This window comes from Eupeodes corollae, chromosome 1, assembly GCF_945859685.1.
Source record: "Eupeodes corollae chromosome 1, idEupCoro1.1, whole genome shotgun sequence".
NCBI lineage: Eukaryota > Metazoa > Arthropoda > Insecta > Diptera > Syrphidae > Eupeodes > Eupeodes corollae.
This window is the reverse complement of record NC_079147.1, coordinates 228,357,809-228,380,512: the sequence shown is the minus strand read 5'-3', so window position 1 is coordinate 228,380,512 and position 22,704 is coordinate 228,357,809. Positions and strand designations below refer to the sequence as shown.

General features: G+C 35.0%; 1 protein-coding gene across 1 annotated transcript; it reads right to left on the bottom strand.

Annotated features, from left to right (window-relative positions):
* Positions 1-2,124: 2,124 nt before the first annotated feature.
* Positions 2,125-21,371, bottom strand: LOC129940087 (nuclear cap-binding protein subunit 1). Its single transcript, XM_056048331.1, has 8 exons — positions 21,186-21,371; positions 19,738-21,076; positions 19,577-19,680; positions 8,655-8,902; positions 8,350-8,593; positions 8,153-8,280; positions 2,551-2,739; positions 2,125-2,485 (listed from the first exon to the last, which is right to left on the bottom strand). The coding sequence occupies exons 1-8, from the start codon at positions 21,223-21,225 to the stop codon at positions 2,372-2,374; spliced, it is 2,406 nt and encodes an 801-aa protein (XP_055904306.1). The 5' UTR covers positions 21,226-21,371; the 3' UTR covers positions 2,125-2,371.
* Positions 21,372-22,704: the final 1,333 nt, after the last annotated feature.

Sequence of the window (22,704 nt, the reverse complement as noted above, 5' to 3'; positions counted from 1 at the left end):
TTGTCCCTTTTCATGCGACACAAAAAAAGATACTTTTTGTTTGCAATATTAACTTAATACAAATGTCAGTCATTTACCATTTGGGTTCTTTCAAAAAGTATCGTCAAATAAAAAAAATTGTCCCTATTTATGTGACACGATGTGTATTTGTTGGATTTTAAGTTAAAACAAAATAGTAGTGGGTAAAGTTTGATGCTAGGTTAGAATAGCCTTAATTGGCTGTCCGTGATGGAGTAGGACACACTTAGACCAATTTAATGACTCATTGCGATACCACGTGAATCTTTAGGCTTTCTTCCAAGCTCAATAAAACCAGTTTGAGTTCCTTACGAAACGTGAAAGACTATGTTAATATGACAAGGATCGTTTTAGAATTCTTCTAGTTTTTGAGCTAGAGCAGGGCATGTACAGAGAAGGTGAAGAATTGTTTCCTCCTCTCTCTCATCCATACTGCCTCTGCAAAAGTCATTTGAGAATACTCCTAGCTTAACTATTAGACAGTGCCCGGCTATAAGACCGATTATCGAACTTACATATATGCGATCTGCTTACAGACAGCAAGCACCTTGATCCCTTTAAATCTAGTGTAGTACAGATGTTTTTTGTGACCTGATACGTGGTGAAGTTATTCCACCTGGTGTTTACCTTCTTCATAGGCATTAGCAATAGTTGATATACCATCTCCATTAGAGATGATCGACAGTTATGGACTGTTATAGAGTTTGTAAAGACAGAGTCCAAAGATTTGACTATCTGAGAAAATGCGAATATGAGATGTTGATTTCACGTTTTCTTTAAGCCAGGATAAGACTTCTTCTATCGCCAAAAGCTCCGCCTGAAAAACGCTACAATGATTGGGAGGCGGAATGAGATACTAAATTTCAGTTGTTCAAAGTACACACGTATAAAAACCCCTACTTTTTTTAACCATCTGTGTGGACTGATTCATCTTTCAGGAATGCCCTATCCTCCCAGAACGATCTGGAAGGTATAGAAATCTCGAAGTTTGTGTCGAATTGCAATTGGGGAATGGTGTATTCTAAGTGATTTGAAATAGGCTCTAAATACTTAAGTATTACTGAGTGGCCAATGGTGATGTTAAACTACTACGACGAAACTTTAAGGCGAATAGCAGAGCTTGCAGCTATTTCTTCCCTAAACATATCAAGAGGTTTTATGCTAACCAGCATAACCATTCAAACAATTTAAGCCGTATCTGAACGATCGTGAAATATTATCGTTTCTTTTTAAATTGCCATAATACTGTTGATGAAAACCAACGCATCCACACCTGAAGCAGAGATGTAGATATTTCTTCCTACAAATAATTTATAAGGTTTTTCATCAATGGACAGGTTCCGACAACATGAGAGACTTCATTTTGAGGCATCTTCATTCTTTATCAGCTTTTAGTTGAATGGAAAAACATTATCAACTGTCATTTTGACAGAAGTAGACTTGACTTGATAGTTAGTAAGATTTTACTTGACTATCTTTCCAATCAACTTTCCATTAAAGTTAACTTAATTGGAAGGTCATTTTTTAGCAGCTGGCCAATCAGATACTAGGAACTTTCCTAACTTTCAAGTCCCTTATGTCGTCTGAACCTGCCCAATTTGTTCTTGATCTAGATCTGTCAAAACACAAATTGCCATAGGGGCAATTTAAGATCAAATCTGCAGATCTAAATTTTTCGATAGATTTATACTTCTTTGCATTATTACTAATAGAATTTTTTTTTTTAAATATTTAGCTGGGAGTTTGACAGCTCTACCGCACTCGTTAACACGTACACGAAGTATGACTTAGAACAATTGTAGTCCTACCCAGGCAACAAGAATCAACTGAAAGCGAAGGTCAACAAAATTTGGTAAGAAAACTCCGCTGCGATTACAGGCTGTAATAACGGCTAACGGTGGCCTTGCAAAAAAGTAATCTTCCCATTTTAACATAATTCAACATTTCTTTTTTCTTTGATATTTAAATCAAATTAGCCGTTCGGATTTGGCTTAAAACTGTAGGTCTCCTCCATCCCTGACAAAATAGGAATATTACTTCATTAAAACAAATCATTTTCTGCTCTTTTCCTGAAATTCGATTTTTTTACCACAATTAAAGTAAACATTATTTATGTAGCTTTATGAAAGGTTGTTTTTATTGATGTTAATTAAATAGATACGAGAAAGTCTTAGCAACACAATAGCCAATGATTTTCAATTTTTTTTACCGATATTCTTCCTGCAGTAAATTGTCGTTCTAGTGGATTTTCACTCTCTCTCAAAAGCATATTCCATATATTCACAATTTTATCCATTTCAAAACGATTATTTCAAAAGACGATAACATAAAGGATTAAAATGTAACTTATAATCTATGCTCGAAGTGCTGTAAATTGATGGAAAACGTCTAAAATATGCGTGTCTAGGTCAGATGTAAAAAGCAGTGTTTCCAAAGTGCTGCTATACTTTTGGACTTGCTCGTGGTGCTAAATATGAAAATATTAAAAATTAATGATGAAGAAATGTAAATTTTATAAATACTAAAAGTTACCATCAAAAACACTTGCTGCAGTCGTCCAACTGTCCATCGATACCAATCCGTATCTGGATCACGCCCGTCTGTATCAGATCTAACCAAGTGTTCTGAGAGGATCATAATAAATCGTTGAAAAACAATCAGAAACAAGCGCTTTTGGTCAACATTGGCTGCTTCTAGCTTTTCCTCCATGCGTTCAACCATCTATAAAATATTAAATTAATTAATGTTAATATGAATATTAAATAAGATTAAAATATATGGTACAAAATTTAATTAAGTCAAAACAAACAAATTTAAGGTTTTTAGTTTAGAGAAATCAAAATAAAATTGAACTGTTTTAAACTGAAGATGAAACGGAACTGTGTTGAAGGTGGTTTGTCGATTTTTAATAAAATATAATTATTGAGTTAACACTTTCGAAAATTTTGTGCGTGTAGAGCATAGCGTGTAAGATTTTTCTAACCACGATCTCCATTAAAAACGATTATACCTTGCTCCAACAAAAAAAACAAAGGTATAGTTTTCAAATATCCTTTAAAATTTTACAATATTCTAGAAAATACAGAATATTTTTGTTTTAGTTAAGGTTGCATTTTAGTTTAAGTCTTGACAATTATACTCATTAAAGATACTTTAAATTCTTCTCTAAAATAATTGTTTTCAGTTGGTTTGTGATTAAATGTTGGATATAAAATCCAGGAGGATGATTCCCTTTCCCGCACAAGAGACTTTTCAATAATTGTATCATCTATCTAGGTATCTACATACATTTAATTCTTTTGCTTTGACCACTAATAATGGGTAGGGTTTGAATACTACAACAACAGCTTAATATTGTGCAACCACAAGAATCATCAGATTCTTTTATTTGTGGTACTAAGACTTCGGTTAATTAAAAAACTTTTATACCGTCGGGCCACTGAGATTCGGACCTTAAACAAGTAGCTGTGCTAACTGATTGTGGTCCTCCCAATGCAAGCTCTTATGTTTATAATTATTGTAATGACAGATTAACATTTTTATTAACTCCAACAATTTTTGTTGTTGTAAATTCGGGTTCTTTCTGTATTTTCTCCTTTAAACTCAAGGAAAGGTTTATTGAGAAAGCCAATATTTCATTAAAACTTACAAGGAAGAAGGTTATTATCCGTAAAGTAGCCTTTATAGTCATATTTGAACTGAATTCTTCAGATAGTGAGCAATGACCGGGCTCACGTCTAGACCATTAGACAGATTTGAATACTACATACAATACCACAAGTTGGTGCATAACAGCAAGACTATACATCGTTGACAGAACTACACTCACTAACAGATAGGGCTAAAGCGACATGTGAAACTTTCGTTTTTATAAGATCGCCTCATAACTTTGAAAGAAGAGTCAGCAGTGTAATACCTGACTCAATATTAATAGCATAATTAGGGGTGTTTAGAGGTAACGTGAAAACTTGTTCGAAAAAATATCTTTGTATGTTTTCCATTTTATCCAACTCTTCATATCCATAGCAAAGTCAACTATATATAGTTACGTTTAGTTTTGATACTGGGTCCACAAACTTGTTAGCAAAAAACTTCGATCATAGTATTTATTGCAACTTTTGATGCATTAGTTTAAGCTTTAATATGACCTTGAATAATTAGATTTTCTGTCATTAAATTCATTTACAACTTTTATTTATTTTGGACTATTCTATGGTCCAATTAAGCTCATAGCCATTAGACCTATTTGTTGACCTGAAGACCATTATTTTAGACTTTAAGGAATTTATTTTCAGATTTAAAGAAAACTCAACCATGTACATGGTTTTCGATGTTGTAAAAATATAAGTGGATTTAAAACGCATCCTTGAGCAACGCCTGTTTCAAATTTAAAATGGGCAGGTTCAGGCAACATAAAGGACTTGATTTGTAGTGAACTTCATTCTTTGAAAGTAAATTTTGACCAGGGCAACTAGTTAGTTTTCCAAATGTCATGAATTTCAAATTTAGAACTTTACTTCACAATCCAATTAGCGCTGTAGTGCGCCGTTTTGATACCAAAACTCGTTTGATCTGTGATAGAAAGGGAAAAGATTTATAGAGAAGCTTCAAAGCGATAATGTTAGAGCCATTTTGTCGCATTGAGAAAAAAGATTAGGTCTCTAATATTTGTCTCAGATAGCTCATCAAGTTCGTGAAAGAATGCTTTTCCAAAGCATTTCATTCTAGTGTTTGCCAAAGCAGTACATTTGCAAAGGAAATGGATTATCGTTTCACTTTCTCTTTAGTCACTACAACTACGGCAAAAGGTGTTGTAAGAGATGCACCCAACTTCTGTGCATGAATTCCTATAGGCCAATGACCGATACAAACCACAACAATCCTGGCTATGTCTTGCCTTGGCCTGCATAGAAGATCGTTTGTACGGGTTTTATTATATGTTTTATTATAGGATGCTCATGAGCCTTCGGTTGTCTAGGGATGTCTTCTCAGAGAGCTTGCTCTCGATAGAGTTCCATACGTTCAGCACACCTTTGCTGTTTGTGGAGAGCTCATCCACAACTACTACTTGGAGGTCATCCCTGACAACCTCACTAAGAGTACGCAGTTGCGCTGCTCCAGAAGATGGTGCTTTCTCTGGCTTTGTCAGGCCGTCAATTTTGCTCTTTTTCTGAGACGGGCAGATCTCTACCTGAGATTTGTTTCCCTTAACGGCCTTTTCTCGGCTGGCCAGAAGGTTGTTGTATTCATCAACGTTCCAGACAACTTTCCAATAAAGTTGGCTTAATTGAAATGCATTTTTTTGGCAGCTAGCCAATCATATACTACAAACTTAACTTAACTGAACCTGCCCAATCTTTTTATTTTTTTAGTACAGCTGCTGTCATATTTTCAAGTTTTTCACAAATTCTTAATAATTTGGTGGATAATCCAAATGCTGCTTCTTTATAAAGCACATATTTTTTAAAATTTTATCGAAATTGTAAAAAAGCATACAAACGCTTCTTCTTGTCAATAAAACGCCTAGCAGTAGTGCTGAGTAAGAAAATTTGATCAATATTTGATAGGTGTGCTCAAAAACGACACTAAAGCAGGGGGGTCATTCCGTAAAACGATAATCGTTAGACGATAGTCTCACTTCACGTAAGACGATAATCGTCAAAGTGATATCGTCCAAACGATAGTGGGAAGGAGTACGTGTGTCAGCTGACATTTTAAGTCCTAATGTTCGCAGGTGACATCGTTGTCTTAGCTGAATCGCCTGAAGTCTCTTATCTCACTAAGTCAAAACAATGATCTTTCGCAAAGGTGGAACTTGGGGCCCTACTCTGTAATGCGTTTCGAAAGCCAATCCGATTCGAATCTGATATTCGATTCGTTTATGAATTCATAAAAAAATCATCTAGTCCTTTTTCTATTTATTGAATAGATTTGCCGAGTCTCGAAGTATTTCTTATGAGATTTGCCAAATCAAAAATACTAAACTAAATCAAAACAAATCACAAAGAATGCCAGGAAAAAATTAAAATTAAAATTCAGTCATTATTATCACATGAGAATTATCGACTTTTTTTACACTTCACTGTTTTGCAATTGCCATATCTCTCTTTTTAATTTAAGCTTAGAAAGTTTAAGCTGATTTTTTTATAGTCATTTCGTTTTTTTTGTGTTGAAATTTGTCTTTTGCAAAGTATACTTTTTTCCTAACTTATATTTTATTTATTTCACACAACTTAACTCAATTTTCCTTTTGTGTCCTTTAAAAACGACTTTCGAATTGCAATTCTTTACCTCTCTTGAAGTAGAAAAAAAATGTTCGTTTTCGAACGCTAATGACATTCGGAAACGCATTGCAAGGTGCGAAAAATCCGGATGCGGATTTGCATTCCGTAAGTATTAGATTTCTTATCCGCATTAGAAATAGAGTACCCGTAGCATGATGGTTAGTGCGTTGGACTCTCATGCAAGAGGTCTTGGGTTCAATCCCTGCCTGTGCCACCTTAATTTAAAAAATAATTTTCGCGGGTACTGCCTCTTGCGAGGAATTGACAAATCCTTCAAGAGTAATTCTTGTCATGAAAAAGTGCTTTCTCAAACTAGCCGTTCGGATTCGGCCTTAAATTGTAGGTCCCTGCCATTCCTGACAACAGTACTCGCACACAGGAATGGTTGAGAGTTGTAAGTCACTAGGCCCTGGTTCACAACGGACTGTTGCGCCACCCCATTTGATTTTTGATTAGAAATAGAGATTACAAAATATTCATTTTCGAAAATATTTGCTTTCAAAATGCATTGCAGAGTAGGGCCCCTGGAAACTTTCAAAACTATATGTAGATGTAGAAGTCGTAAATGAACACAGATATCTCGGATATAGTATTTTCCGAAGTATCTCGGCCATAACTTGACGAATGTTGTTTTTTAAGTGCTCAAGAGTTAATGGTTTATCTTAATAAACATGGTCTTTTGCATAGCCCACAAAAAAATCCAGCAAAAGACCATAACCCTCTGAATCGACGGTGACATTCGTTCCATCGTCGTTTTCGAAGAAGTAAGTTCAAGTCACACGTCCGGACCAAAGACCGCACCAAACAATGACTTTTTGTGGATTTAATGCCCTCTCTTCAGTGACTTGAGGATTCTCAGAACCACAATTTTGTGTATTAACACACCCACCGAGTGAGAAATATGCTTCGTCGCTGAATGGTCAGCTGCCTCCAGTTGTTTTGTGAGCTGGACTTTATATGGATGTAGGTGAAGATTCAAATGCAAAATAAGCCATAATGGCTCGTAAGACAGTCCTAATTACTGAGAATGACAAGAAATGAACATATTCGGGTCTTCGGCGAAACTTTCCCTTACAGCCGTGAATTTTTTAGTGGTACAAGCGAAACGATGATGCACAGGCCTTAAAATATCTATAATCAGTCACTTCAAATTTCTTCACAATTTTGCCATAATCACCCCTAAAGCACGATATGTGGCTGTGGCAGAATCACCATTTTTGATTTAGGTTTTAACAACTGGTATCCTTTGTGCGAAATTTAAGCGAAGTAAGCGTAAGGGTCAGACTTTTAAATGTAAAAAAATGGTTTAACAACTTAGTTTGACAGATGTCGAATTCGGGCCCTATACTTTTGAAACCGCAAAATGGATAACCCGTTATTATTCGCCAAATAGCATTTCATGTAATGAATGAAAGCTAAGAATTTATAAATTATACCATGAAATACAATCATTTAAAAAACGAGCTGCTTTAAAAAATAGCTGTTTGTTTATCGGAATCTGAATATCAATAAATTTCAAAAAACTTTGTTACTATAACAGGTTCATGATTTTAAAAAATGTAAAAATTAAAAAAGTTTCCATACGAAAAAACGAACAAAACAAAGAGTTACATTGAAAATCGAAGACATCCAACTTTTTTGAATCAGTCTAACGTATGTACACTGCACACACGAAAACCTACATATTTCCACACTGACCCTGAATTTGGGTTGTAATTAAAATGGCCAGTTACAAAATATCAAATTAATATTCATAAATAAATAGACTAAGCTACCAAAGAGCCACTGATGCGTGCTAAGAAGACCACAATCAACATTTATAAAAAAAAAAAAATTAAAACAAAACTCACATCTTCCGTTGGCTTATCTGCATTTTGTTGAGGTTTTTTGCGTTTTTGAGCTCCACCCTCTTCTTCCGATTCGCTTGATGACGAATCTGCTTTAGCTAGTTTCTCCTTAGCTTCCCCCAATTCTGAACCTAGAAAATTTATTTATTTGTTTGCGTTTAATAAGGCACAAGTTAAACTTCAACAATAAACGAACTCACTTAACTTTATGACGTGTTTGTTCATCTTTTTTATGGTAAGGTGAAGAATTTCCCATAAATACATCTTAGTGAATTCAGAAGTCATTTCTTTAGAGAAAATCCAAGTGGCTACTGCTGAGCATTCAACAACCTGGGTCTTTAGTAATTTATCGATTATGACAACCATCATTTGTTGGTGATTCTTCCATAGTTCAAATACATTATGCAGAATACATATCTGAGCTTCTTCAGATTCAGCAAGGGCCTTCAAAATAAATGTTGAAATTACAATGGATACCAAATATTTTCTAGAATATAAGACATACCTTAAATACCAAATGAAACTTGGATATTGCTGCGAAACTATGTGAAAATGATTTTGATCCCAAATTCAATAGAGTTTGAACAAAGACGTCAATTTTAAGCGGGTTGAAGGAGCTCTCGGACATTTCGTTGTCACCATTTTCGCCGGAATTCGGAAGTTCTTTCAGTACATTGATTACCTCCTCAGGCGTGCATTTTTGTCGTATAGCAACGACAAGTTGATGAGCAGTAGTCGTACCTGGTAGTGCAGCTGTAAAATAAAAAGTTAAAGAGTTACTTTTAAAGTGACAAAATAACTATGATAAATAAGCAATATATTATGTTACATATTACTTCTTTCGCACTCTTGTGGAACACATGAAGAGTTTGGTTTTTGAGACCATCAGGGCGTAAATTTAGTAGTAATTTAAGAAAGACTTTCCTCCTTTCTGTGTCGAATTTTTTGGGTTTGGGGAATATTGGATTCACTTTTAACAACCTGTAATGTCAATGGTGCTCTCTCGAAGAGAAGTTTCTTCGTGAACTTCACTGAAGCTCAACGGCGAAACCGAAAGTGGTTAGGGCACAGACACATTATTTGTATGTTGAATAGATTGTTAGCAAGAATTGGATAAGATGTTTTAACGATGTACATAATAATAATAAAAACCAAAAAAAGGGGGGAAAATGGTTGCGAAATGCTAACGCAACAAAGTGGAAAATCATCCTAGGTGATCAGTTGTTTCTTGTATGTTGTGGAGAAGACTAAACACAATAGCACAGCGGAATGTACTTCTTAAAGCTATTGCTTTTAATTTCTATGGTAAATTTATAAGATAATTATTAATTTATAATTTTTATTAAACTTATTTTTAGTTAAATTACTCAAAGTGTGCAATAGAAAGAGATTTGTTGCTCACACCCAAGGAAAATCTGCAAGTACTTGGTCGAACACTCTTCTACAATCCTTCCAATTATGAAACAAATGGAACAGTACCATGGGAGGAAACCTTAAAGCACGTTACATTTTTAACTTTATTCACAGAAGCTGGGAGTAGGACAAACTTGAGGTTTGTCTTTTTCATATTTCTTCACATTCAATTAATAATTTTGTTGTTTATACTTTAGTGAACTTCAAGAATATAAAGATATTATGCATGCGCCTTATATAAAAGCTCATGAGGAATATGCAAGATTTGGAGACATAATCACAATGGCTCGAGGGTGGGTGGAAAAAGCAGAGGGTTATAGTTTCAACGAGGGAATATGCGAAGAGGTTTGCTTTGACAATGCTTTGGCTATTTGGAGAGTTCAAAAAATTCGACATCGTGATCCACTGAGAGGATTTCGCTTCGAAATGAAATTTAGTATAACTCCTTTGGACAATGAAGGACTACAAAAAAACAAAGCACATAACATTAATGAACAATTTATAAAATCATTTATACTCAAGGACGACGAATATCCAATGAATTTCAATCAACATTCAACCCATCGCCGATCGGATAGTTTTGAAAACTTTTCCAACGAACGTCAAGCCAGGATAGTTAATCACGATTCAAGACAAGATTTGACAAATGTTCCCCAACTGAATATCGGTGAATTTTTTAGACAAGTACCCAAAGCCTCATCTAAGGTTGGTTATTTGTCAGGCTCTCGAAACGATCTACCCACAACCTACAGACCACACTATCAAGTGCGTTTTACAAAACCAGTTTATGAAGCGCCAGAAGAACAAGAAGAACCTAAACCTGTTGTGACGCATCATTTTCATCATCATTATTTTATGAATGATGCAGAAACGTCCACCCTTCGTGAAGAGAAAGTTTATCATGGAAATCCGGAAGCAATTCGGATTATTGAACCTCCAAATGTTGGTTATTTACCAAATCGATACGTTTTGACTACCACAACTGGAGCACCACCTGCACAGCCAGTTTTTTACTTGCCACCACATCCTTTGTATTTAAAACAATCGTTTCCACATGCTCAAACAACGAAGGCGCCGTTTAGAAAGAGTGAGCAACATTTCGAAGAAATGCGTTACTCTGAACCAGATCCCTTGTACCAAAATTTAGATGAACTCAATAAGGAGGAAAACTCAAACGACAACATGCGTTCGGATGAAATTTCTTCAGTTGAAAATCACCCGCAAGTTGAACGCCCTGGAACAGAAGTACAAAACACATTGATTGAACAACTTCCCCAGTCTGCTGAAGAACAAGGCACTCATGTTCCTTTCGTTGAGGAGAAACCAGAGACTACAACAACAACAAAACCCACTACAATCTTATATCAATCTACTCGGAGGACTCTTTTGCCGAAAAACAAATTCTTTGTCACTCCACCGTCAACCTCACCATCACAGTCACCATCGCCCTCAGCTACCACAAGAACACCAACAACAACACCAACACCATTATCAGATAATCTGATACGACATGTAACAAGATCATCGCCTAAAAACCGGAACTATATCCGCAGCACGACTGAACAGCCAATTTTGAAATGGAAGCCCAAGCGAAAACCGAAACAGAGCCAAGTAACTACTGATAGCTCGGCTTTTGAAACGACTACAGAAGAGAAAATAGTGACAGTGACCCCTAGCAAAGTGGAAGACTTCGAGGTTTTAACGCAAAAGTCTGTTAGTAAATCGATAAGTGTTAAAGTTGGAAATCGTTCAAAAGAAATTCCCTTGATCGTCGAAACAACTACAACTTTCATTGAAGACGACGAACCTGGTACTAGTGATATCGACGACAACGACGACGCCAATGAGGATGAATAATAATTTTTCTAACTTTAACTTATCTTTAAATTGTTAATAAAAGTTAATTCTTTTCTGTTGAATAATTTTAATTTCTTAAGTCTTGAGATTGCACTTTATATTTTCAGCCTTCTTGGATATTGCTCCTGCAAAAGCTTATCATTTTTGACCATTACTATTCTTAGATTGTTTTTTTTTACGATTTAAGCGCATCCACATCCAGACTGGTCAGAATTTCATTGACTATTAGTTTCCAGAGGAAAGAAGACAGCACACCGCCTTGATGAGTGTTTCTGCTCTTCGGAAAGAAGAGTCTCCTAATTTTGAGTTAATTATTGTAATTGTTAGCATTTTATGAATTAACTCTCTAAAGGTGCGTGTTCATTTGAGATTACTTCTGCCAGTTAACTCTCGAGAGCAACTCTGGGGAGACTTCCCATTTGAGAGCCAAATTTTAGAAATGTTGGTATAGCGAGCTCTCTGCTAGAATAGTGAGAGTTTCGTTGCTGAGGGTAATCTCATAATCGTGTCCACTTGCTAATAATTAATATTAGCACTGTTGTTAAAAAAGAAAAAAGAATAGAAAAAATGTTGGCTTAAACCGTGGGTAGATCGTCGTAACTAATTCGGCGAGGGGTCTGCTCTTTCAAGAGAGCTTAAAATTGAAGGTCTTCAACAGATTCGAAATTTTTTCCGTTTGTCAGTTAGTGAAGTTGAATTTTTGATACAAAACGTTGGACCCATAATTTTCAAAATAGATAGCCAATTAAGCGAAGCCACACCAGTACGCGACGGTATACTGGTACCACTAAAATGTTTAGCATCCGGTAAGCTTATGAATCGCAAATCATTTTCAAAGGAAAAACTAAAAGTTAATTGTATTGTATGTGCAGGTGATTCATACGGCAGCCTTGAGAACCTTTTGCGGATTCCAGTATGTACAATTTCTCCACAAAAATTCAACTGACTCATATTTTTTAATAAGTTGATTGGTTTCCTCCAATGTCCACTGCTTTGCCATGTTTACTCTCGGCAGCTTCTACTCGCAAAATACGAACTGTGTTGGTATCCCACGAGCTTCTCTCGGATAGTGGTAAACACATATGTCCACCTGCGAGTGACTTTCAAAAGGATCGAATGTCAAGAGTAATTAGTCAACTCTCCGCGAGCTACTCTCCAGACTATGTCCAGTTGCGAAATAGCTCCCGAGAGCAGCTTGAGAGTGACTCGCTGCACGTTTACTCTCAAATAGACACTCACCTTAAGTGAACTCTCTAAAAAGACAACCATAGTGTATTCTTTATGATGGAAGCAGTATTCGACTTAAGTTATGTATACTATGGTATATATGGAAGATCTTCCAAAATTGGTCGAACTGTCGTCTTCCAATAGCATCTAATTAAGTGACAATTGCCAATTTTATATCAAGTGAAAATGGATAGTTTCAGACAACATAAGGGATTTCATTTTCAGTCAACTTCATTCTTGGAACGTGAATTTTGACCAAGGCAACTAGTTAGTTTATCAAGTCTCATGAATTTCAAATTCAGAACTTTACTTCAAAATTCTTTACTTTAAGTTCTTAGTCCAAAAACTACCAAAAACATTACTGTCTACAAAACCTCTCCTCAGGCAAGCTACAAGTCAATCACGATTTGTATTTTGTTTTGTAAAGAAATGTTACTTATTTATTTTCCAAATTGACAAAAAACCCTTTTACAGAAAGCATTAAATGAATTTGTGTAGAAAATAAATAAATGATACGAGTAATAAAGTTCAGCTTTCAGTTGATTGAAAAGACATGATCAACTGTCATTTTGACAGAAGTAGACTTGACTTGATAGTAAGGGAGGTTTTTCTTGACTAACTTTCCATTAAAGTTAACTTAATTGGAAAGTAATTTTGTTTGGCAGCTTGCCAATCAGATACTAGAAACTTGCCTTAGTTTCAAGTCCCATTTGTCGTCTGAACATGTCTAAATTGCCATTGGTTGATTTTTCTAAATATAAGACAGTTTTTTGGTAGAAAATCGGCTGACAATTGCCGACAATTTTTATCTTCCAATTAATGATTGTGTGTTTACACGCTTGAAAGAAAACGAATTTGGAATACAATTTTCTCGACAGATGACGGAGGATATGAACATTTATATTAGAAGTTAAAACAACAGTGGTGGAATCGGCTTAGGTGATTAGTGAATATCATATTTTTCGTAGTCGAATTGGGGACATTCGCTAAGATAGTGGCATGCTAAATGCAACTACGAAATTAGTTTAACTTTCCCATCCGACGTAGTGTAAACATTTCAACTCAAAGTTAGTGGACACTGATATTGACGTTTCACAATCAATCAAAATAAAATTAACCTTTAATACAAATATACATCACTTTGTCTTATATTTTATTTTATTGAATAAAAAAACAAAAAAGATAAGTTAAAGTCCTTAAAACACAAACGCTTCTTATTTTGTATATTTGCATTTTTCATTAATATGACAATACCGGATTGAGTAGCTTTAGTGTAATTTTGCTTTCACAAAATTAGTTGAATTGTGACTACAAGCTACTACAATTCAGAAACGACATACACTGCCTGACAACCTGATTAGCGTCCCTCCAATCTTTCGGTGTAATGCAAATAACTCGAAACGATTAATATGTATAATGCTCAATATTTGTTTATTCTCCTTTTGAATTCGCTTTATTCTGTCTAATAATAATAATAATTTATTCTGTCTAATGTGACAAAAATAAACGTATTTTTTGTGCGACAGCCGATTAGCACCTCTACCTACGCTTTTCTAAAAGTTTTTGCATGCAAGTAGTCGTGATTTTCCTTTTTAAGTTAATATTAGTTTATTTTAAATAATATTCAACTAAATTTAGTAAAAATGGAGAAAGTAATACCGTTTAATGAAAGGGCCAAAATAAAGTCTTATAGTTAGTGTGGTAAATTAATCCATCAGATTTCCAAAAGAATTAACCACAGCCGCAAAGTTATTTCCTCATTCTTACGAAATGAGCATAGCTAAGAAAAAATATGAAGGGCCGGCTATCTTCTGTCATTACAACAGCTGACAAGCGAATTATTTTGAGGCACGCGTCCAATTCACAAGACTCTGCAGCCAACATTTAAAGAAAAAACCGGTGCAATGAATTATTTCCAATGCTGAACATTTAAAGCGTCATAAAATAGAAAATACACCTCTTAACTAACTTCGAAAGACGCAACGCCTCGATTTCTGCAAAGCGCATATGTCCTGAACGAAGGAGTGGCAGCTTGTTGTCTTTTCAGACGAGAAAAAAAAATTAATTTGGAGGTTACGCTTAATAATTTCATGATCTTTGAGCATAATTTAGATCGACTCTACAGCTGTGCTGGTGGTGTCATGGTATGGGGGCTATAACGTAATATGGCGCAATTGAATTACAATTTAGAACTCGTCGTATGAATGCCACAGCATACAATGTTGTTAAGAACGACGTTCCCTGCAATCAAGGATATGGGGGGGTCCTTAGAATGGAAGTTTTTACACGATAACACAAATCCAAGGTAGTAAAGTATTAGATTGACCTCTAAAAATCACACTTTCTGATATGGCCGCCATACTCGCCCGACCTTGACATAATTGAAAATGTTTTGGGGTGGCTAGCACGCAAGGTATAAGAGTCTGGAAGACAATATCCACCTGAAGCGGAACTAATTGAAGAAAAAAAAAGTGCCTGGAAGACTATATAAAGAAATTATATGATTCTTTACCCAACAGGATGTACGAGAGATGATAGTTAACCGTGGTGGTATAACACAATATTATTTTTTTTAGGAATAAGTTGTAAATGTAAGAAATTAAAATTAAAAACACTTGTAAGTATCCTATGCCCATTTTATTTGGCATTTTCAAAGATGATTTTTGTTATTAAATTCTTTAAAATTCTATAAAAATGTTTTTTTTTTTTATTTTTAGATTCACAAGCATTCACTATTTAAACACAGTGCGAGCGTTAGGAAAATAGGGAAGGATTTCAAAGGAGATACCGGTGCACATTGGTCTTAAAGTTCTGAACATCAAAATGGGAGGGAAAAACAGAGTTGGCCAAAGCATTCCACATTCTCGATGTGCGATTTAAGAAAGAATCTCTATACTTGACAGTACGCCCGAAATTGAGCTCAAGGATAAACTGATGAGCATTCCTAGAAGTGCGAGTATTACGGCTGAATTGTTTAAAGGGTGGAATGCAACTGGCTAATTCGACAGAACATTGTTTGTAAAAATATCTATAAAACAACGAAAGGCATGAAACATTGCGACGGTGTTCTAGCGATGTAAAGGTTTCGATTATAGTTCTGTCGCCTATCATTTTTAAAGCCCTTTTTTGAATTCTATAAAAGAAATTTAAACTTGTTTTGGGGGCACCTGTCCAGATATGCGAATTATATTCAAGTTTTGAACGGATAAAAGCTTTGTAGATTATAGCCAGATCAGAAGGGGTGAACAATTTCTTGCATCGTCGGAGAAATCCTAAGCACCTGGCAGCATTTTTGGCGATGTCGAATATGTGATCATTCCATAAGAGGTGATCTGTGATATTCATACCGAGTACTGAAAGTTGATTAGTTTCCTGGATGCAAGTGCCGCTTTAACGACAGGAGACAGCATTGAGTTTTCGAAGCGTTAAATTCTACACGGTTTTTGATTCCCCATTGGACAATGCTGTCAAGATCAGAATTATTGAGATCATAAAAAACTTTCATTTCTTTTCGAGGATAATGATACAAACTTTCATGGGCAAAAAGTTCGTTTCAAATGTTTTATTTGATTGGCTGATATTTAAAAAAAAAAACTATATAAAAATGCGTCCCATCCTTTTAACCTTCTTTTGTACAGCTTCTTCTTCGTTATTTTGACCAACGGTGACTTTAAATTTCTTTCGATTTTCGTAGTTTTGTTGTTGTTTCAAACAATTCACCAATTCAAAAAATTGGGTTGTGCAATATAATTAACTTTTCTCCACATTGAAGGAATATGGACCAGATTTGGGCATCTATTCAAAATTATCCCAAGAAAAGGTTATATGGTTTGAAGCTGTTGTAGTTTGTCCATTATGACTAGACATTGTGGGCATGCTACGATTTTAGAAGGTATTTGATTGAAACTACTTACTCCAGTAGCAAGTTAAGCGATTCTTCGGTAGAATTTGTCCGCACCACTGGACTAGTTAAAAGAATTTTCCTTAGAAAGATCCAGAAAGATCCTTTAAGAGATTCTGTATAAAAATCCAAGTCTTAAGCATATTTTGTAGCTCTAGGTCGATTTGGACGGGCAATCTCTATAGATTTGTTCATAGCTGATGTGAGGTCTTTGACTTTACTATCAAGTTAACCAGCGTTCGAGGGAGGACTTAATGATCCTGGTTTGATTATCTGGCTTAACTATTGCCGAAGAATTAATTATTGTTCTTCTTTTATTTCCTGGGGAAACGCATATACATTTTCAAGAGTTTTGTGAACTCTCAAGATATTTTTGTTTCGAGCTGAAACATCGTGTGATTTTTAATGATACCCAAACCCTGATATGTAAAAGAAAAAGTTTAAGCTTCACTCCACTCCAATGTTTACATGTCGCAATCCACATATTTTGACACCCGCTCAAAAAAGAAGTGTCATTGTTTAAATGATATCAAAAGCCAAAAACAATAATAGACATCTAATCAATCTTCACCATTTTCACATCTCACAAATCCTTTCAAGAACTTTGAATTTAAAAAAAAAACTGAGAACATTATTTTTAAACTAAGTGTAAGGTAAGATTCCATGGAGTTTTTAACATACTTTACAAAAATACATGTAAAGAAAAAAAAAGTATAAACAAAAATTAGCGGTTTCCTTAAGTCGAAGTAAAAATTCATCCAAATTTTGGGCTATAACGAGGAAATGGAAATTCTAAAGTAAAAGTTGCGCTTCACACAAATATCTTGGAGTTATGCCCGGCCATGAACTTGGATTGAGAAACTCGATAAGAGTATAACTGAAAATGAAGTGAATTGTGTTCTACAAAGTCTTTAAGATGGCAAGGCCGCTGGATTAAATGGTATACCAGCTGAGTTCTTTAAAAATAGCACAATTTTGTTTAAGATCAAATTAACAGAAGCGCTTAACATTATGCTCATATTTGGAATGTTCCCCCATCACGTTTTTGAAGTCCTAATAATGCCAATCCACAAGAAGGGTGACGTAGAAGACCCTACAAATTATAGAGGAATATCGTTTCTGAATGCAGCCTTAAAAATATTTACTATCGTTCTTTACGAAAGACTGACTGAAAGATTGGGTGCAAGATGAAAACAAACTTAGCGAATATCAAAGTGGTTTTCGTAAAGGATATTCCACAGTGGATAATATCTTCGTGCTTAGTTTACTTGCGCAGTGGAAACTCGTACAAAATAAAAAACTGTATGCCTTTTTTCGATTTCAAAACAGCTTTGATTCTATCAATAGAAACGCTTTACTATACAAGCTATTTAACCTAAGATTGTCAACTAATATTCTCAACATTATTGAAAAACTGAACCAAAATACCATAGCATACACTTATAATGGAAAAGAAAAATCAGAGAGGATTAAAGTGAACCAAGGAGTGACACAAGGCTGTAATTCAAGTCCCTTGTTATTTACACTTTTTTTTGTGGAGTGGAGTTTGCTAACAAACGGATCAAAGTGATCATATATGCCGATGAAATTGTCATTCTTAGGGAGTCACCGACTGCTCTACAGTTGATGATCAATAAACTGGAAGAATAATGCCAAGTGTGGAATATAGAAGTTAATCCTGAAAAATCAAAAGTCCTGGTTTTTAAGAATGGATCTGGCAGAACGGTGAGACGAGCAATGGAAATATGGCGAAAAAACTTTAGACGTAGTTGTCTTATGTTTATTTAAGAACGGAGTTCTCTCTCAATTTAAAATTAGAAAAACATCTCAAAACCAAACAAAATAAGTCTTATATGTGTAAATTGGAAAAAAATCTATAATAAGAAGCTAATAGCGACTGATTTAAAATATAGTGCCATCTAAAGTCTTTTCACGGGTACTGCCTCTTGAGAGGAATTGACAAATTCTGCAAGAGTAACTCTTGTCATGAAAAAGTACTTTCTCAAATTAGCCGCTCTGATTCGGCCTTAAATTGTAGGTCCCTTCCATTCCTGACAACAGTACTCGCACACAGGAATGGTTGAGAGTTGTTAGTCACTAGGCCCTGGTTCACAACGGACTGTTGCGCCACCCCATTTATTTATTTATTTATTATTTAAAGCTACTTCCCAAGCTATCCTGTTATTGGTTTACAGGTATGGGGAGTACAGAAGTATGATCTAGTTAAAAGCCTATTTCGTTTTTCTTAAGGAAAATATTCTTTCTGCCGATAAACGCCCCAAAATATATGTATTATTGGGAAACTAGTCTTCCGTCACTTATTTTAACCCTTAAGCTGAATGTTGACTACATTGTGAGAGTATTAAATATGGAGGAGCATAGGCTACGGATAAAGATAATGGAGTATGCGATTCAAAGAAAAAAGCTGGTTGTAAAAGATTAGAATTTGTTAGTTGTGGACAGTGGCTGGACACTGAATTGGAGTATGAGTGCGGTTCAATTGAAGAAGATGCTTTACCAAGTAATATCCGTCACTGATGAGAATGAAAGGTATACGCATATTGAAAAATCTCGCTCTTCAAAGGAAAGGCCATTTTATCAAAGTGCTTAATTTCAACGACAGAGACTATTTCACCAGCGAATATAATAATTATATCATTGGATCCATATGTAAGATAAGAAGAGAACTGATCAGACTAAACTTTGGGTTATCGATCTTTGCACCCTCTGTAATCAGCATGAGAGAGAAGATGTATTTCACTTGGTAGGCGTTTGTCCAATGCTAACGTAGATAAGTTGAAGAGGTTATGAACTATCTGAATATGGTGCGAACTGGATGCGCCTTTACGAATTCTACAAAGAAGCGATAAAATACACAGCCCGAATCATCGTCAGGCATAAGAATTCCTTCCTTCACCGAATAAATTTTTGTTTTGATTTGATTAATCTAAAAGTCCTTTAAAAATATTTTTTAACTATACTAAAAATTTGACTGCAAATAAAAATCTTTAATATAATTTAAAACATACCAGCTCCTTCTGAAGCGTACTTGTAGTTGGGTTGAGGGGCGATGGGTATCAGCTGTGCATAAGCTTCTGGCATCATTTCTGTAATCCTCTGATGATATGACAACCTGGAAAATTTATAGTTTTACTAGAATTTATACATTAAATAAATAAAATTAATTTACCTAAGACATTTTTGCAAGACTTCTTGTATGAATTTTGGTCTGGGATGTTCGGCATCCAACAACAAACAACTATCCCATTCATCCCAAGACCAAGTAAACTTGAAGTTACTCAAATGGTAGGAAAACCAATTGACAAAACGATCAAAGCACGACGTGTTCATCGAGTCTATTCGCATAAATAAAATTTCTGTTGCCTGTGCTAGTACCTGGGGCAAAGTGGCCGGCTGGAGTTTGCAGAGCTCAATCAGAATCGACCCATACACAATGTCTAGATACCTTGGTGTCGGCATGTGGAATAACTCAGCAAAAATAACCTCAACGATGCAGTATTCGAGGGGAATTTTGTTCTTATAAGGGAAAGCGAGTAGTTGGGCTGCACAATCTTTCCGCTCGAGCCTGTGAGTTTCGATGATGTGGTGCAAGTGTTCTTCAATGAGAAACCTCTCAATGGAATGGGCACCTGGTAAATTTGGACCATCCGGACAATCTGTGTAATCAAACATACGATAAACCACCCATGGCATGGGATAAATAAATGTCTCATGATGCTGCGGTGGAACAATCGACGGCAAATTATGCTGTAGAGCCTCACAGAGCACAGAATCGAATGCCAAATATGGCCGTGGGATGTGTTTCTCAGCCCAATTGTCTTGACGAAGCTTTCTAATCTGTGCCCACAGGCAATCCAGGTATTCCTCTTGTGGATGAGGTGCGTCAACGGACCAAACTCTCAGCGCATTGTGGTGCTTCTTTGTACGTTTATTCAAGAACACCTCGATTCTTAGCAAGAGACTCTCTAAAGATGATTCTTTCTTTTCGTAGAGATCTCTGCCCACCCAGGGGAGTGTGGACAGCACAGCAAAAACATACCAATCCCGTCGAACTTGCGGGACGTTGTCCTCATTCGAGACATCAATCATTACGTCAAGCAATTGCAATAAACTCGATGCTGAAATGACGTGGCAATTTACCAAGTCAGCCAAAAATCTAAGAGAGTATCTGGCTGCATCCCAGCGACACGTCTTCAAACTATCCTTAAACGTCTTAACCATATGGTCAACAAATTCTCCTCCGAATTTGTAGTTCTTCGCATTAAGTAATCCCACCAGCGTTGTGTAAATGGTACACTTCTCGGGCATTTTCACAGCACATTCTGATAGGATGCGAAGAATTTTCAAACGAAATGTACCCAGGTCAGCTTCTAACACCGACACCAATCCCTCGAGATTAGATTCCACTGATGATGTACTACGTTCGCCTACACGAAGAATCAGAGATTCCAGACGATCTTCGATTTCTTGATTTTCAGAGACACGACGACGTTTACGGCTACGATTGTCTAAAACAAGATTTAAATTGAAATTAAATTATATTTTTTTTTTTTTGGAAAAATAGAAAATCAAGCTAATTTTCTAGGTTAGTTTTCATTTGAGGACAATGAAACCTACAGTATCCATCGTCCTCCTCGTGAGCACGTCTCCGATTCATCTTTTGTATGTGTTTTCAAATTTATTTAAAATAATTGAATATAAGTTTTTTTTTTAACTATTGTAGAATAATCACAGAAATGAAATTTAAAGCAAATTAGGAAAGGAGTGAAAAGACAAGACGCTGCTTTGCTGTCAAAATGAAATCAAAAGCCAATAGCCAATAGCCAAATTGTGACAAATGACAATTCTAGTTGGTTGCTCGATTCATCGCCATTTTTATTTTTAAGGTTCATACACAATGAATCTGTTCGGTTACTTACGAGAACACTCAAGCTATGGGTAAGTTCGTTTAATGGTCTGTTCTGAGAACTGACAACAGATGGCATTTGAAAAGCTCTTTTATTTTGATTTTTCATAGGAGCAGAATTATAACTGAACCATACATTTTTTGCATAGTTTAGATTAGACATCTATTCATAAACATGTATTAAATAACACAAATAACAATAGTCGTGATTTATTTTAGTTAATAATTATTGTTTTTTACAATTCAAACTCCCTTGCCATTTGTAACATTAAACAGCCATCTATCCGCCATAATGAAAACTAATTTTTAAATTTATGAAACTTACCTCGATAAAAGATATGATTTATTTATTGCATGGTGTGTTAACAAAAGTTCAAAAACCCACATAGGTTATTTTTTTTAGAAAAAAATTAAAATCCTGGTTTCCAATAACCAGTATTGGCATTTCGTTCCACACCAAATGGAAAACAGTACTGACAATTGTAAAAAGATTTCTTTTGACTTGACGTTCAATGAATTTGACATTAAAAATAATTAATTAGTAACTCGAAAAACATTACTTTTATATTATCAGATAGATGTATGAGTAAAAATGCGTCCGTTTGGATTGAAAATACAATAGGAAGTAAATAATTATTCGTTATGTCTGAACTTTAAATATAAGAAGCAATACAAGATATGAATATAAGATGTCAAATGTCAAAAGAGACGGAATTGCCAGACTCCAACACATATTATAATCTTAAGAGAACAGTAATATATGTTCATTTTTAAATTAGATGGAATATATAATAAAAAAGTTAATCAATTTTGTGATTTGCCTTTAAAAAATGTAAACAAATGTAAATGGCATACTTTTTTTTATCGTTTAACATCGTCTTTTGTCAAGAATAAATATAAATTTTTTAAATAAATATAAATATAAATTTAAAAAAAAAGAACTCAATTGAAATTATCCATTTGTTTAAATTTGTAAGTCAAGCTTATATTTTGCTCCATTGTTTTATTTATTATTTATTTATCAAGAAAATTTCTGATAATTGTTTATCGCGGTTTATAACCTTGATTGAGGATCTGTTGCCAAATTTGACATAGCAGAACACTTTCTGTTTTATTGATTTCTTGCACTTTGTTTTTTGAGATCAAATTACACATTGACTCATGCAGGTTATCCTACTTTAATAAAAATATGTACATAGATCCAACACTTCAAACCTTAAAGCAATTATT